Source organism: Oncorhynchus masou, chromosome 6, assembly GCF_036934945.1.
Source record: "Oncorhynchus masou masou isolate Uvic2021 chromosome 6, UVic_Omas_1.1, whole genome shotgun sequence".
Lineage (NCBI taxonomy): Eukaryota > Metazoa > Chordata > Actinopteri > Salmoniformes > Salmonidae > Oncorhynchus > Oncorhynchus masou.
The window spans coordinates 30,279,140-30,297,865 of NC_088217.1; the positions used below are offsets into that span (position 1 = coordinate 30,279,140).

The following is an 18,726-nucleotide window of genomic DNA, read 5'->3' on the forward strand; positions in this document are numbered from 1 at the left end:
GACATCAGGGCAGCGATTACTCACCCCACACTGGAAGAATTGTTCAATGAGTCGGACAGGAAGGATTTACTTCGGGAAGCCCAACAGGGCCCTCATCCCTGTCAATCGCAGGAGGAAAAGCCGGAGATATCGTGGACGACAGTCCGGGTGCCTTGTAAGGATCCGTCGCCAAGAGGGTAATCTACCTTTACCATCGGTCCTATTAGTCAACGTACAATCAATCGATAATAAAATAGACGAACTACGAGCATGTATATCCTACCAACAGGACATTAAAACTGTAATATCTTATGTTTCACCGAGTCATGGTCGAACATGATTAAAATACACCTGGCGGGTTTTAAGCTTTTTCGGCAGGATAGAACAGCAGCTTCTGGTAAGACAAGGGGCGTGGGTCTATGTATATTTGTAAACAACAGCTGGTGCACGAAATCTAAGGAAGTCTCTGTTTTGCTCGCCTGAGGTAGAATATCTCATGATAAGCTGTAGACCACACTATTTACCAAGAGAGTTTACATCTATATTTTTTGTAGCCGTCTATATACCACCACAGACTGATGCTGGCACTAAGACCGCACTCAATGAGCTGTATACGGCCATAAGCAAACAGGAAAACTCAAATCCATTCTACCTAATCTTTACCAGCATGTTAAATGTGCAACCCGAGGGGGGGGGGAACTCTAGACCACCTTTACTCCACACACAGAGCCCTGTCGATGTTATTGGGGGCCTGTTCAGCCCTCCCTTTCCTGTAGTCCACGATCAGCTCCTTTTCTTGCTCACATTGAGGGAGAGGTTGTTGTCCTGGCACCACACTGCCAGTTTTCTGACCTCCACCCTATAGGCCATCTCATCATTGTCGGTGATCAGTCCTACCACTGTTGTGTCGTCAGCAAACTTAATGATAGTGTTGGAATCATGTTTGGCCATGCAGTCGTGGGTAAACAAGGAGTATAGGAGGGGACTAAGGCCCCCAGTGTTAAGGGTCAGCATGGCAGACGTGTTGTTGCCTACTCTTGCCACCTGGGGGTGGCCCGTCAGGAAGTCCAGGATCCAGTTCCAGAGGGAGGTGTTTAGTCCCATGGTCCTTAGCTTAGTGATGAGCTCCGTGGGCACTATGGTGTTGAACACTGAGCTGTAGTCAATGAACAGCATTCTCACATAGGTGTTCCTTTTGTCCAGGTGGGAAAGGGCAGTGTGGAGTGCGATTGAGATTGAGTCATCTGTGGATCTGTTGGGACGGTATGCGAATTAGAATGGGTCTAAGGTGTCCGGGTGGATGCTGTTGATGTGAGCCATGACCAGCCTTTCAAAGCACTTAATGGCTACCGATGTGAGTGCTACGGGGCGGTAATCATTTAGGCAGGTTACCTTAGTTTCCTTGGTCACAGGGACTATGGTGGTCTGCTTGAAACGTAGATATTACAGACACGGTCAGGGAGAGGTTGAAAATGTCATTGAGACACTTAACAGTTGGTCCACCCATTCTTTAAATACACGTCCTGGTAATCTGTCTGGCCCAGTGGCTTTGTGAATGTTGACCTGTTTAAAGGTTTTGTTCACATCGGCTACCGAGAGCGTTATTTGCTTGTAAGCAGGAATCAGGAGGATTGAATTATGGTCAGATTTGCCAAATGGAGGGCGGGGGAGAGCTTTGTATGCATCTCTTTGTGTGGACTAAAGGTGGTCTAGAATTTTTCTTTCCTCTTGTTGCACGTGACATGCGGTTAAAAATTTGGTAAAATTGATTTAAGTTTGCCTGCATTAAAGTCCCTGGCCACTAAGAGCGCCGCTTCTGGGTGAGTATTTTTTTCTTTGCTTATGGCCTTTGGTTGAGAGCGGTCTTATTGACAGCTTCGTTCTGTGGTGGTAAATAGACGGCTACGAATAATGTTGATGATCTCTTGGGAGATAGTGTGGTCTACAGCTTATCATAAGGTACTGTACTTCAGGTGAGCAATACCTCGAGATTTCTTTAATATTAGACATCGCGCACCAGCTGTTATTGACAAATAGACACACACCCCCAACCCTCGTCTTACCAGATATAGCTTCTCTGTTCTGCCGGTGCATGGAAAATCCCAACACCAGCCACGTTTCGGTGAAACATAAGATATTACAATTTTTAGTGTCCCGTTCGTAGGATAATCTTAATTTTAGGTTATCCATTTTATTTTCCAATGATTGCACGTTAGCAAGAAGAACGGATGGCGGTGGGAGTTTACTCGCTCGCCTACGGATTCTCAGAAGGCAGCCCGATCTGCGGCCCCTTTTCCTGCCTCTTTTCTTCTTGCAAATTACGAGGATCTTGGCCTGTTCCAGTGAAAGCAGTATGTCCTTCTCGTCCGTCTCATTAAAGGAAAAAGTTTCTTCCGGTCTGCGTGAGTAATCGCTGTTCTGAATTCCAGAAGTTATTTTCGGTCATAAGAGACGGTAGCAGCAACATTATGTACAAAATAAGTTACACAAAACGCAAAAAAAATAACAAAAATAGAGCAATTGGTTGGTAGAATATAAAACGTCAGCCATGTTCTACTGCGCCATATTTTCATCAGTACATCATGTACATTCAAGTACATGCATGATACATGTACATATTACCTTGACTAACTAGTACCCCCGCACACTGACTCTGTTCAAGTTCACCCTATATAGTGTCACTTGTTATTTTACTCCTGCTTATTTGTTACTTTTATTTTCCGTTTTTTACTTATCAATTTTTTTCTTAACATTTAATTTTTTTTTTATCTGAACTTCTTAAAACATTGTTAGTTAAGGGCTTGTAAGTAAGCATTTCACTCTAAGGTCTACTACACCTGTTGTATTCGGCACATGTGACAAATTAGATTTGATTTGATTGAATGAGATTATCGGTTTTAAATTATACTGTTAATCCTCCATAGAAAACCTATTGAAATATAGATCATAGAATAGACATGACCATTCAAGTTGACATTTGATGGTGGGTGGACCGGTGGTCATCTTTATGGAGGTAAAAATGTCAATTAAATTTACAGTGTATTCGGAAAGTATTCCGACCCCTTGACTTTTTCCACATTTTGTTACATTACAGCCTTATTCTATAATTGATTGATTAAATTGTTTTCCCCCCTCATCAATCTACACACTATACCCCATCATAACAAAGCAAAAACAGGTTTTTTATTAATTTTAGCAAAACAAATTCCTTAAATATCACATTTACATAAGTATTCAGACCCTTTACTCAGTACTTTGTTGAAGCACATTTAGCAGTGATTACAGCCTCGAGTCTTCTTGGGTATGACTCTACAAGCTTGGCACACCTGTATTTTGGGAGTTTCTCTCATTCTTCTCTGCAGATCCTCTCAAGCTATGTCAGGTTGGATGGGGAGCATCGCTGCACAGCTATTCTCAGATATCTCCAGAGATGTTCGGTCGGGTTCAAGTCTGGGCTCTGGCTGGGCCACTCAAGAACATTCAGAGACTTGTCCCTAAGCCACTCCTGCGTTGTCTTCACTGTGTCCTTAGGGTAGTTATCCTGTTGGAAGGTGAACCTTCGCCCCAGTCTGAGGTCCTGAGCAGGTTTTCATCAAGGATCTCTATACTTTGCTCCGTTCATCTTTCCCTCGATCCTGACCAGTCTCCCAGTCCCTGCTGCTGAAAAACATCCCTGCAGCATGATACTGCCACCACCATGCCTCGCCATAGGGATGGTGCCAGGTTTTCTCCAGACGTGACGCATGGCATTCAGGCCAAAGAGTTCAGTCTTGGTTTCATTAGACCAGAGAATGTTATTTCTTATGGTCCCAGAGACCTTTAGGTGACTTTTGGCAAACTCCAAGTTCGATGTCATGTGCCTTTTACAGAGTAGTGTCTTCTCTCTGGCCAATCTACCATAAAGGCCTGATTGGTAGAGTGCTGCAGAGATGGTTGTCCTTCGAGAAGGTTCTCCCATCTCCACAGAGGAACTCTGGAGCTCTGTCAGCGTGACCATCAGGTTCTTGGTCACCTCCCTGAACAATGCCCTTCTCCCCCGATTGCTTAGTTTGGTCGGGCGGCCAGCTCTTGGAAGAGTCTTGGTGGTTCCAGACTTCCATTTAAGAATGATAGAGGCCACTGTGTTCTAGGGGACCTTCAATACTGCATAAATGTGTTGGTACCCTTCCCCAGATCTGTGCTTCTACACAATCATGTTTTGTAGCTCTACGGACAGTTCTTTTGACCTCATAGCTTGGTTTTTGCTCTGACATGCACTGTCAACTGTGGGACCTTATATAGACAGGTGTGTTCCTTTCCAAATCTAGTCCAGTCAATTGAATTTACCACAGGTGGACTCCAATCAAGTTGTAGAAACATCTCAAGGATGATCAATGGAAACCAGATACACCGGAGCTCAATTTCAAGTCTCATAGCAAAGGGTCTGAATTCGTATGTAAATGTATTCCTGTTTTTTATTTTTAATACATTGCAAAAATGTCTAAACTTGTTTTCAATTTGTGATTATTGGCTATTGTGTATATATTGATGAGAAATGAGTCAGGAGGTCTGAATACTTTCTGAATGTACTGTACATATCAATGGTGTACCAGCTAATTTGCAGTAGTATGAAGGGATAGGTCCATTCTATGAATTCTATTTCTATGATAGAAATGACACCCACCCTGTATTTAAGAGCATGTTGTATCTCAAGCGTTGGCGGGCACAACACAAAAACCTCAGATGATGTGAAATAGGGTCTAAGCTATATATGCAAATATGATTTTTAAAAATTACATCTGAGTTTATGCATTTTTAGATAATTGACATTAAAGGTTTAAAAATAAATACATATTACAAAATATTATTTTCAAGTTTCAAGTACAACACTGTACGCTTTTAAATTATATCACACTCAATGGTTTATCTTTTCCAGTGATGAAGACATGAATGTCTCGTGGTATGCATAATGGGTCAACTTTGATAACTTTTATTTTTTATATATATATTTATTTATATATATATATATTTATTTAAATAAATAAATATATATTTTTATTTATTTATTTAAATAAATATATTTATAAATAAATACATATATATATATATAATATTTATATATACATATTTATATTTATATATATTTATTTATTTATATATATTTATTTTATTTATATATATATATAGATATATACAGTGCCTTGCGAAAGTATTCGGCCCCTTTGAACTTTGCGACCTTTTGCCACATTTCAGGCTTCAAACACAAAGATATAAAATTGTATTTTTTTGTGAAGAATCAACAACAAGTGGAACACAATCATGAAGTGGAACGACATTTATTGGATATTTCAAACTTTTTTAACAAATCAAAAACTGAAAAATTAGACGTGCAAAATTATTCAGCCCCTTTACTTTCAGTGCAGCAAACTCTCTCCAGAAGTTCAGTGAGGATCTCTGAATGATCCAATGTTGACCTAAATGACTAATGATGATGAATACAATCCACCTGTGTGTAATCAAGTCTCCGTATAAATGCACCTGCACTGTGATAGTCTCAGAGGTCCGTTAAAAGCGCAGAGAGCATCATGAAGAACAAGGAACACACCAGGCAGGTCCGAGATACTGTTGTGAAGAAGATTAAAGTTTAAATTTCCCAAGCTTTAAACATCCCAAGGAGCACTGTGCAAGCGATAATATTGAAATGGAAGGAGTATCAGACCACTGCAAATCTACCAAGACCTGGCCGTCCCTCTAAACTTTCAGCTCATACAAGGAGAAGACTGATCAGAGATGCAGCCAAGAGGCCCATGATCACTCTGGATGAACTGCAGAGATCTACAGCTGAGGTGGGAGACTCTGTCCATAGGACAACAATCAGTCGTATATTGCACAAATCTGTCCTTTATGGAAGAGTGGCAAGAAGAAAGCCATTTCTTAAAGATATCCATAAAAAGTGTTGTTTAAAGTTTGCCACAAGCCACCTGGGAGACACACCAAACATGTGGAAGAAGGTGCTCTGGTCAGATGAAACCAAAATTGAACTTTTTGGCAACAATGCAAAACGTTATGTTTGGCGTAAAAGCAACATAGCTCATCACCCTGCCCACACCATCCCCACTGTCAAACATGGTGGTGGCAGCATCATGGTTTGGGCCTGCTTTTCTTCAGCAGGGACAGGGAAGATGGTTAAAATTGATGGGAAGATGGATGGAGCCAAATACAGGACCATTCTGGAAGAAAACCTGATGGAGTCTGCAAAAGACCTGAGACTGGGACGGAGATTTGTCTTCCAACAAGACAATGATCCAAAACATAAAGCAAAATCTACAATGGAATGGTTCAAAAATAAACATATCCAGGTGTTAGAATGGCCAAGTCAAAGTCCAGACCTGAATCCAATCGAGAATTTCAGTCTCTCGATGTGCAAAACTGATAGAGACATACCCCAAGCGACTTACAGCTGTAATCGCAGCAAAAGGTGGCGCTACAAAGTATTAACTTAAGGGGGCTGAATAATTTTGCACGCCCAATTTTTCAGTTTTTGATTTGTTAAAAAAGTTTGAAATATCCAATAAATGTCGTTCCACTTCATCATTGTGTCCCACTTGTTGTTGATTCTTCACAAAAAACTACAGTTTTATATCTCTATGTTTGAAGACTGAAATGTGACAAAGGGTCGCAAAGTTCAAGGGGGCCGAATACTTTTGCAAGGCACTGTTTGTTTGCCGAATACTTTTGCAGGCACTGCCTGTTTCACAAGGCATATATATATATATATATATATATATATATATATATATATATATATATATCACTATGCAAGTCAGTTAAGAACTAATTCTTATTTACAATGACGGCCTACCCCGGACTACTATCACGGCTGGATGTGATGCAGGGGACTCCCAATCACGGCCGGATGCATCCTGAATTCAGGTCTAAAAATAAATATTTTCTGTGGGCAAACATGTATAGAAAGTTTTGTGTAAATCAAAAAAGGGATGCTGTCAAAAAGTGATTGAATTCAAATGGGTTTAAGCTATAGGCTCTTAAGTGATTCCTACCAATTTCTGAAAATGTAGATGGTGAATCACAGAAATCTGGACAAGTGTGTGTGTGTGTGTGTGTGTGTGTGTGTGTGTGTGTGTGTGTGTGTGTGTGTCCGAGCAATACGGTTTTAAAATGCACCCCTTCTCTGAACAGAGTGACGTACTGTCAGAGAACGCCAGTACACACCTCCTTCCCTCAGTTCCTTCAACCTCGTTTGCCATTTCTGTCTTTCATCCTGGAACATGGAGTTAGTCATCATCCTAGCCTTAGAGGGCTGTAGCCTCTTGCTGTGACCGTCTGTAATGATTATCATGCCGTTTACCTGTTGTACAGTCATATCCTTGGTAAACATCATGCAGTAATTCTTGATCTTTGTGTTCAATGTCCATTCGTGTACTTCTTGGTAAACGGCTCACTCTTCAATTCCTAGAATAGAAGACATTAAACCTTCTAGACCCCTCAAACTGAACTCTGGACCATGAAGGCAGTTCCATTGCATTTTTCTTCCATTGTTCCCTTTTAATCATGCACTGATTTAGACCTGTGACACCAGGTGGGTGCAATTAATTGTCATGTAGCAGCAGGCTCCGGACCCCGTAGGGTAAGAGTTGATTATTATGGGCATCTGCACCAGTGTGTAGAGCAAGGTTCCCCAACTGGTTGCCTCCTGGCCAAATTTGGCCCACGGGTGATTTTATTTGGCCCCCCAAGTTTTCTGAACAATTATTTTTTATTTTTTTATTTTTTTATTGTTGGACAGAATACTATAAAGACACCAGCAAAATCAGCTGAAAGTGATTTTGATAATCTGTTCCAAAGTATTCCCACGCACAATGTGATCATATACAAATGTAATGTGATTATGTTTTAGTCAAATATTATATCTGTTTGGGCTTTTTACTGTCAATTTGCAGTCAACAAAATATTTGTAATTATGTTCCGGCCCCCTGACCATCCGCTCAAGAAAAAAAATCATCCCGCGTCTTAATCTACTTGATAATCCCTGGCGTAGAGACTGTAAGAGAGGTGAGATACTAGGTTATCAAGTGGCTTGTCCTGAATATTGTCACTGACAATTATTTTATTTTCTGACTGATTTCATCCTCTGCTGCAGGCCTCACTTTTGGGGAAAATGATAGAGGTATTTTATTTACATTTATTGGAATGGGGACCACACACATCTGGGTGCTGATGTTTTGTGCGTGAGTATGCAGATGCATGTGCTTTTCCATCCCATTACCTCAGCTGGTGTTGGTAGGGTTAGACAACCTTAGCACAAATGCAATGTTTCCTCTCCAATTTTTGTCTGAATACAAACTATTTTTGTTTAGTCATGTTCAACACAGGGTGTTGTCACGGTGGTGTCACACAGGAGTTTGGGTGGGCTGGGCCAATATGACGGTGTGATGTTGGTGTTTCACATGGGAAAGCTAACTGCCCCTAAACCCAGCAGTTTGATTCTTCACCTCCACCCTGCTGGCCTGGTTACAGGTGTTATCACCCTTCCCCCTCTACCCTAACACAGTCAGAAGGGGGAGGGGTTTGTTGTGTAAGGTAACAGGTTGTGAGGATGCAGCAGAATCTGAGGCAGATTTCCCATTGTGCCATCATGTTGTTTCACAGGGTTAGGTGTAGAGGTCGACCGATTATGATTTTTCAACACCGATACCGATTATTGGAGGACCAAAAAAGCTGATACTGATTAATCGGACGATTTTAAATGTTTTATTTGTAATAATGACAATTACAACAATACTGATTTAACACTTATTTTAACTTAATATAATACATCAATAAAATCAATTTAGCCTCAAGTAGATAATGAAACATGTTCAATTTGGTTTAAATAATGCAAAAACAAAGTGTTGGAGAAGAACGTAAAAGTGCAATATGTGCTATGTAAGAAAGCTAACGTTTCAGTTCCTTGCTCAGAACACGAGAACATATGAAAGCTGGTGGTTCCTTTTAACATGAGTCTTCAATATTCCCAGGTAAGAAGTTTTAGGTTGTAGTTATTATAGGACTATTTCCCTCTATACCATTTGTATTTCATTAACCTTTGACTATTGGATGCTCTTATAGGCACTTTAGTATTGCCAGTGTAACAGTATAGCTTCCGTCCCTCTCCTCGCTCCTCCTTGGGCTCGAACCAGCAACACAACGACAACAGCCACTACATCGAAGCAGCGTTACCCATGCAGAGCAAGTGAAACAACCACCCCATGGCTCAGAGCGAGTGAAGTTTGAAACGCTATTAGCGCGCGCTAACTAGCCAGCCATTTCACTTTGGTCACACCAGCCTCATCTCGGGAGTTGATAGGTTTGAAGTCATAAACAGCGCAATGCTTGACGCACAACGAAGAGCTGCTGGCAAAATGCACGAAAGTACTGTTTGAAAGAATGTTTACTCGCCAGATACTTTGATACTTGTATGCTCAGTCAGATTATATGCAACTCAGGACACGCTAGATAATATCTAGTAATATCATCAACCATGTGTAGTTAACTAGTGATTATGATTGATTGTTTTTTATAACATAAGTTTAATGCTAGCTAGCAACTTACCTTGGCTTACTGCATTTGTGTAACAGGCAGTCTACTTGTGGAGTGCAACGAGAGAGAGGCAGGTCGCTATTGCGTTGCAATATTTAACTGTAAGGTTGCAAGATTGGATCCCCCGAGCTGACGAGGTGAAAATCTGTCTTTCTGCCCCTGAACGATGCAGTTAACCCACTGTTCCTAGGCCGTCATTGAAAATAAGAATGTGTTCTTAACTGACTTACTTAAATAAAGATTAAATAAAGGTGTAAAAAAATAAATTTAAATTAAAAATCGGCAAATCGTCACCCAAAAATACAGATTTCCGATTGTTATAAAAACTTGAAATCGGCCCTAATTAATCGGCCATACCGATTTAATCGGTCGGCCTCTAGTTAGGTGTACATTTGATTTGTAATGGTGGAGACTTGATATTAAGTGTGAGTTGGAAACATTCCTGTTAGGTATACAATAGCATAGTTCTATAGACCTTATAGTATTATCTACACTGAACAAAAATGTAAATGCAACATGTAACAATTTCAAATATTTTACTGAGTTACTGTTGATATAAGGAAATAAGTCAATTGAAATAAATGAATTTGGCCCAAATCTATGGATTTCACATTACTGGGAATACAGATATGCATCTGTTGGTAACAGATAAAAGGTAGGAGCATGGATCAGAAAACCAGTCAGTATCTGGTGTGATTGTGGCCTGTGGAATATTGTCCCGCTCCACTTCAATGGCTGTGCGAAGTTGCTGGATATTGGCGGGAACTGGAACACCCTGTCGTACACATTGATCCTGAGCATCCTGAACATGCTCAATGGGTGATCTGTCTGAGTATGCAGGCCATGGAAGAACTGGGACATTTTCAGCTTCCAGGAATTGTGTATAGATCTTGCGACATGATGGTGTGCATTACCATGCTAAAACATGAGGTGATGGCGGCAAATGAATGGCACAACAATGGGCCCCAGGATCATGGTATCTCTGTGCATTCAAATTGCCATTGACAAAATTATATTTTGTTCATTGTCTGTAGCATATGCTTGCCCATACCATAACTCTACCGCCACGATGGGGCACTCTGTTCACAATGTTGACATCAGCATATCGCCCACACGTCACCATACACGCTGTCTGCCATCTGCCCGGTACATTTGAATCCGGTGTTCATCCGTGAAGAGCACACTTCTCCAGCGTGCCAGTGGCCATCGAAGGTGAGCATTTTCCCACTGCAGTCAGTTACAATGTCAGACCCTGGTGAGGACGACGAGCAAGCAGATGACCTTCCCTGAGATGGTTTCTGACAGTTTGTGCAGAAATTATTTGGTTGTGCAAACCCACAGGTTCATCAGCTATCCGGGTGGCTGGTCTTAGATGATCCTGCAGGTGAAGAAGCCTGGATGTGGAGGTCCTGGGCGTGGTCACAGATGGTCTGCGGTTGTGAGACCGGTTGGAAGTACTGACAAATTCTCTAAAACGACTTTAGAGGCGGCTTATGGTAGAAAAATGTACATTCAGTTCTCTGGCAACAGCTCTGGTGGACATTCCTGCAGTCAGCATGCCAATTGCAAGCTCCCTCAACTTGAGACATCTGTGGCATGGATTTGTGTGACAAAACTGCACATTTTAGTGACCTTTTATTGTCCCCAGCACATGTGTAATGATCATGCTGTTTAATTAGCTTCTTGATATACCACCTCTGTCAGGTGGATGGATTATCTTGGCTAAGGAGAAATGCTCATTAACAGGGATGTAAACAAATTTGTGCATAAAATTTGAGAAAAGTAAGCTTTTTTTGCTTATCGAAAATTTCAGTGATGTTTTATTTCAGCTCATGATACATGGGACCAACACTTTACACTTGCATTTATATTTTTGTTCAGTGTAGTTGATCTGTGTTATAACTTAATATTATTATTATTCTCCCTCTACCTTCTCCCTGTCCCCAGACCAGACAGCCTGTGTTTGTTCAGCAGTTACAGGCAGTGTTCAGAGTGTATCACTGTAACTGGCTGGTCCCAGTTCAGAAGGGATCAGTGGAGAGCTGTATCAAGGTGCTGTCTGACGTGGGTAAGGAGGACAACACATTCCTAACACTAACCCCCAACACTGATTATATCATCAACTAACAAAGACAACTCAAAATAATAAGTAGTTCTATGAACTACTCTGGTGTATGTATAGATTTGACGTGCTTTATAACACTTTATTTATGTATGTTTTCAAAGAAATCCAACTTGATGTTAGTAATTTGTTGTTCTTTTGTTAGTCAAATCCGCTGATGAGGCAGTGGTATTATGATTGGGATGTACTCTAAAGATGAGTGTTGTATCATATTGCCTGTAAGACCTCTTCACACACATTATTTGTCTTTCTTGGTGTGTGACAGCTAAAGGACGAGCCATCGCCATCCCAGTGGATCTGGACAGCCAGGTGAACAACCTGTTTGTGAAGTCCAACAACATTGTCCAGAAGACAGCAATGTCCTGGAGAATGTCTGCCCGCAATGCTGCCCGCAGAGACTCTGTACTGACCGCTTCACGAGACTACAGGAACATCATTGAGAGACTGCAGGTGGGTACACTGGGTTTGTGAGTCCGTCTGTCCTTTAAACGTGTCTCTGTCTTAACCCTCCCCCTCCTTATCTCCCTCCGTTCCTCACTCCCCTCCGTAGGACATAGTGTCAGCTCTAGAGGACCGTCTGCGTCCGTTGGTCCAGGCTGAGCTGTCTGTCCTAGTGGATGTGCTGCATCGGCCAGAGCTGCTCTTTCCGGAGAACACAGACTCCCGCAGGAAGTGTGAGAGTGGCGGATTCATCTGCAAGTACGTGTGTTTACGTTAACAATCCCACCCCAACCCTATACAAAGTATACAGTGTCTGGGATATTATATGGACATATGGTTAAAAAAATAATAATAATATTGAAAACCAAATTAAAGAAAGGCACATTGCCAATTCTTGATGAATGTATTTATTGGTTGGAGGAATTCATCCAAGCACTTCCTTCAGCTCTGTTCAACATGATAACATAACTTGCATGGTGAAGAGCAGGAAGCCATTGATGGTGTTATGACCATATGAATAGATAGATCTGGTAGATTGATGGAAGCGGGATGTATACCTACATCTCCTTACTCTAACTCCAGGAGGATTGCTGCATTTGATTCTGACTCTCCATCAGTATTAACTTCAGCATTGTACAGTCATGGCCAAAAGTTTTGAGAATGACACAAATATTAACTTTCACAGTCTGCTGCCTCAGTTTGTATGATGGCGATTTGCATATACCGTAATTGCTGGACTATTAAGCGCACCTGAATATAAACCGCACCCACTGAATTATTAAAAAATATGTATTTTGTACAGAAGTAAGCCGCACATGTCTATAAGCCGCAGGTGCCTACCGGTACATTGAAACAAATGAACTTGGTCACTATCTTCCTCCTCCTGTGCACTGAAACCACTGAAGTCATCTCCTTCGGTGTCGGAGTTGAATAGCCTCAGAATTGCTTCATCCGATGTTGGATCGTTTTCATTGTCGCTCTTGTCACTTTCATCCGGAGGCAAATACCCCGCTGAGCTCATGTTGCCCCTTCAACACGCAGCAGTCCAGCCTTTCGAAACCTGTTGATGATAGTGGATTTTTTGACAATGCTCCACACTGTCAGGACCCACTGGCAGACTTGACCATAAGTTGCTTTTCGCATGCAGCCTGTTTTAGTGAAGGATTTCTCCCCACTTGTCATCCAAGCCTCCCACTGAACAAGGAGCGCCACCTTAAATGCACGATTTACACTGATGTCGAGTGGCTGCAAATACTTTGGGCCATCTGCTTTTCTTCCCTCTGAAAGTTTTTGTTGTCAGTTCCTCACGTTGCTGTTTCCAACGTCTTATCATCGACTCATTAAGGCCAAGCTCCCGTGCAGCAGCTCTATTTCCTTTTCCAACAGCCAGATCGATCACCTTCAACTTGAAAGCTGCATCATATGCATTTCTCCGTGTCTTTGCCATGATGAGGGTGACAAAATTACTACCGTAATCAGAATGATGGGAAGTTTGAGCGCGCTCGATTTACGTCACATTATGTGACGGTGCTCAGTTTTTTGGCGGCATGAATCTTGTGAAAGTGGGAAAAATCCATAAATTAGCCGCGTCATTGTATAAACTGCGAGGTTCAAAGCGTGGGAATAAAGTAGCGGCTTATAGTCCGGAAATTACGGTACTCCAGAATGTTATGAAGAGTGATCAGATGGACTTTGCAATTAATTGCAATTCCTCTTTGCCATGCAAATGAACTGAATCCCCAAAAAACATTTCCACTGCATTTCAGCCCTGCCACAAAAGGACCAGCTGACATCATGTCAATGATTATCTCGTTAACACAGGTGTTAGTGTTGACGAGGACGAGGCTGGAGATCACTCTGTCATGCTGATTGAGTTCGAATAACAGACTGGAAGCTTCAAAAGGAGTGTGGTGCTTGGAATCATTGTTCTTCCTCTGTCAACCATGGTTACCTGCAATAAAACACGTGCTGTCATCATTGCTTTGCAAAAAAAAGGGCTTCACAGGCAAGGATATTGCTGCCAGTAAGATTGCACCTAAATCAACCATTTATCGGATCATCAAGAACTTCAAGGAGAGCGGTTCAATTGTTGTGAAGAAGGCTTCAGGGCGCCCAAGAAATTCCAGCAAGCGCCAGGACCATCTCCTAAAGTTGGTTCAGCTGCGGGATCGGGGCACCACCAGTACAGAGCTTGCTCAGGAATGGCAGCAGGCAGGTGTGAGTGCATCTGCACGCACAGTGAGGTGAAGACTTTTGGAGAGTGGCCTGGTGTCAAGAAACACAGCAAAGAAGCTACTTCTCTCCAGGAAAAACATCAGGGACAGACTGATATTCTGCAAAAGGTACAGGGATTGGACTGCTGAGGACTGGGGTAAAGTCATTTTCTCTGATGAATCCCCTTTCCGATTGTTTGGGGCATCCAGAAAAAAGCTTGTCCGGAGAAGACAAGGTGAGCACTACCATCAGTCCTGTGTCATGCCAACAGTAAAGCATCCTGAGACCATTCATGTGTGGGGTTGCTTCTCAGCCAAGGGAGTGGGCTCACTCCCAATTTTGCCTAAGAACACAGCCATGAATAAAGAGTGGTACCAACACATCCTCCGAGAGCAACTTCTCCCAACCATCCAGGAACAGTTTGGTGACGAACAATGCCTTTTCCAGCATGATGGAGCACCTTGCCATAAGGCAAAAGTGATAACTAAGTGGCTCGGGGAACAAAACATCGATATTTTGGGTCCATGGCCAGGAAACTCCCCAGACCTTAATCCCATTGAGAACTTGTGGTCAACCCTCAAGAGGTGGGTAGACAAACAAAACCCCACAAATTCTAACAAACTCCAAGCATTGATTATGCAAGAATGGGCTGCCATCAGTCAGGATGGGGCCCAGAAGTTAATTGACAGCATGCCAGGGCGGATTGCAGAGGTATTGAAAAAGACGGGTCAACACTGCAAATATTGACTCTTTGCATCAACTTCATGTAATTGTCAATAAAGGCCTTTGGCACTTATGAAATGCTTGTAATTATACTTCAGTATTCCATAGTAACATCTGACAAAAATATCTAAAGACACTGAAGCAGCAAACTTTTTGGAAATTAATATTTGTGTCATTCTCAAAACTTTTGGCCACGACTGAATACAGCTCACTGGCCATTCTTAAACAAGCCTACACCCAAACCTGTGGAATTCATTTGACCACAGACCATGTATCTGAAGTAGTAGACGTCTCTCACTAGTGCTGTAAAGAGACCTCTATCAGGATGTTACAGTATGTTACGTGTACATTTTTTATGTTTTATTTGTCATCCAATGGTTGAAATACATGCATAGTACATTGTACCTGTAACTTGGTTCTAAGCCTTGCTGACGTTTGTGATGACTTTGGGGTAGATCAATGTAGTGTCACACCACCTATGGTCTGTCTGCGAATACATCATCGAAGAAGAGAGATTGCATTCATTCCATTTGGTCATTATTGTTTAATTGCTGTCAGCAGCAACACAAGTAGAACTATAGAAGCCCACATTCTGACAATAATGTCTGGGGGTCATTTTTATACAGTAACTCAGTCATTACGTACGATCAGGTATTGCCTATATTTGGTGACACAGTTGTGTGAGGCTAAGGCCTTCACAAAGAGAACATTTGTGGATAAGATTATTGGTCGTGGGAAGAGTGAACCCGTTATCATGTGTCTGCCTGAATTTATTTTTTCACCTGACATCACCTGAATAGAAAAGTCCAATCAAAAGTGAATATTAACCAAATTAATAAGATTCTACTTGCAATGACTGTGATATGTGATTGTTTTTTCCTATAAAACTTTTTATTTTAGATTTGCTTTTGGCCCATTCAACTCTTGGGCGGACAAAAATAAGTGTTATATTTTTACGTGTACATTCTACACACATTTTGCATGCATGGGAACATTCTTCTTGATCAGCCCTTATACATCCTGGTGGTGTGTTGGGTCATTGTCCCGTTGAAAAACAAATGGTAGTTACACAAAGTACAAACCAGATGGGATGGCGCATCGCTGCAGAATGCTGTGGCAGCCATGCTGGTTAAGTGTGCATTGAATTCTAAATAAATCACAGACATCATCAGTAAAGCACCATCACACCTCCCCCTTGCTTCACGGTGGGAACCACACCTGCGGAGATCATCCATTCACCTACTCTGCGTTTCACAAAGACACGGTGGTTGGAACAAAAATCTCCAAATTGGACTCATCAGACCAAAGGACAGATTCCACCAGTCTAATGTCCATTGCTCATGTTTCTTGGCCCAAGCAAGTCTCTTCTTATTATTGGTGTCCTTTAATAGTGGTTTCTTTGCAGCAATTTGACCATGAAGGCCTGATTTACACAGTCTCCTCTGAACAGTTGATGTTGATGTGTCTTTTACTTGAACTCTGAAGCATTTATTTGGGCTGCAATTTCTGAGGCTGGTAACTCTAATGAACTTATCCTCTGTAGCAGAGGTAACTCTGGTTATTCCTTTCCTGTGGCGGTCCTCATGAGAGCCAGTTTCATCATATCGCTTGATGGTTTTTCGACTGCACTTGAAGAAACCTTCAAAGTTTTTGATCTTTTCCACATTAAAGTAAAGTAATGATGGACTCTCATTTCTCTTTGCTTATTTGAGCTGTTCTTACCAAATAGAGCTATCTTCTGTATACCACCCATACCTTGTCACAACAAAACTGATTGGCTCAAATGCATTGAGAAGGAAAGAAATTCCACAAATTAATTTAACAAGGCACACCTGTTAATTGAAATGCATTCCAGGTGACTACCTCATGGAGCTGGTTGAGAGAATGCCAAGAGTTTGCAAAGCTGTCATCAAGGCAAAGGGTGTTTACTTTGAAGAACTCAATATATAAAATATATTTTGATTTAACACTTTGTTGGTTACTAAATGATTCCATATGTGTTATTTCACAGTTTTGATGTCTTCACTATTATTCTACAATGTAGAAAACAGTAAAATAAAGAAAAACCCTCGAATGAGTAGGTGTGTCCAAACTTTGGACTAGTACTATATACAGTACCATTCAAAAGTTTGGGGTCACTTAGAAATGCCCTTGTTTTTGAAAGAAAATCAAATCTGTCGTTCTGCCCCTGAACAGTCAGTTAACCCACTGTTCCTAGGCCATCATTGAAAATAAGAATTTGTTCTTAACTGACTTGCCTAGTAAAATAAAGGTAAAATAAAAAATTTAAATGTTGTAAATGCCTATTGTTGCTGGAAACGGCAGATTTATTTTCATGAAATATCGACATAGGCGTACAGAGGCCCATTATCAGCAATGTGTTCCAATGGCACGTTGTGTTAGCTAATCCAAGTTGATCATTTTAAAAGGCTAATTTATCATTAGAAAGCACTTTTGCAATTGTTAGCACAGCTGAAAACTATTGTTCTGATTAAAGAAGCAATAAAACTGGCTTTCTTTAGACTAGTTAAGGATCTGGAGCATCAGCATTTGTGGGTTCGATTACAGGCTCAAAATGGCCAGAAACAAAGAACTTTCTTCTGAAACTCATCAGTCTATTATTGTTCTGGGAAATGAAGGCTATTCCATGTGAGAAATTGCTAAGAAACTGAAGATCTCATACAATGCTGTGTACTACTCCCTTCACAGAACAGCACAATCTGGCCCTAACCAGAATAGAAAAATGAGGGGGAGGCCCCGGTGCACAACTGAGCAAGAGGACAAGTACATTAGAGTGTCTAGAGAAACAGATGCCTCACAAGTCCTCAACTGGCAGATTCATTAAATAGTACCCGCAAAACACCAGTCTCAACATCAACAGTGAAGAGGCAACTCCGGGATGCAGGCCTTCTAGGCAGAGTTCCTCTGTCCGGTGTCTGTGTTCTTTTGCCCATTTTATAATCTTTTATTTTTATTGGCCAGTCTGAGATATGGCTTTTTCTTTGCAACTCTGCCTAGACGTTGAGACGGGTGTTTCGTAGGTAGTTTTTAATGAAGCTGTCAATTTACCTACCAAACTTATTTGAATGCACTGACTGTTAAGTCACTCTGGTTAGGAGTGTCTGCTAAATAACACAAATATGAATGTGAATGTCTGCACAACACCGCCACTCCAGCATGGTGTCCCCCAAACCCACCCATCCAGTCAATCCTCTTGTGACCTCAACCCCATGGTGCCCCCATGATTAGTGACCCCATGGTGACCTTTGACCCTGTCTCTCCCCAGGCTGATCAAACACACCAAGCAGCTGCTGGAGGAGAATGAGGAGAGGCTGTGTATCAAAGTCCTGCAGACCCTCCGAGAGATGATGACCAAAGACCGAGGATACGGAGAGAAGGTAAACCACGAGCCACATCACTTCTTACCTTACATCCAGCTGCAGCCCTGAACATCTAAGAACATCTCTTTCTTTCAATCACAGTTGGATCGATGAACAGTTCTGTCTAGTGTCTAACCTCTTTTTAGGATTGCTTACATTGTAATACTCATCAACCGATGTCTGGGCGTGTAATATTTATTCTGATGTGATATGGAATTATATGGGTCGATGTAATGAATACACACACACACAGCTTGGCCAAGCTAGACTGACCTCATGAATACTTGG

At 41.6% G+C, this 18,726-nt stretch overlaps 1 protein-coding gene across 1 annotated transcript in view; it reads left to right on the top strand.

Moving 5' to 3' along the window:
* The window catches only part of LOC135541877 (inositol 1,4,5-trisphosphate receptor type 1-like), a 187,051-nt gene that overhangs the window by 59,727 nt on the left and 108,598 nt on the right, over positions 1–18,726 (top strand). The window contains exons 35-38 of the mRNA XM_064968332.1: positions 11,506–11,626; positions 11,946–12,130; positions 12,231–12,379; positions 18,345–18,456. Of these exons, the coding sequence (XP_064824404.1) occupies positions 11,506–11,626; positions 11,946–12,130; positions 12,231–12,379; positions 18,345–18,456 (567 nt within the window). The remainder of the gene's footprint in view (positions 1–11,505; positions 11,627–11,945; positions 12,131–12,230; positions 12,380–18,344; positions 18,457–18,726) is intronic.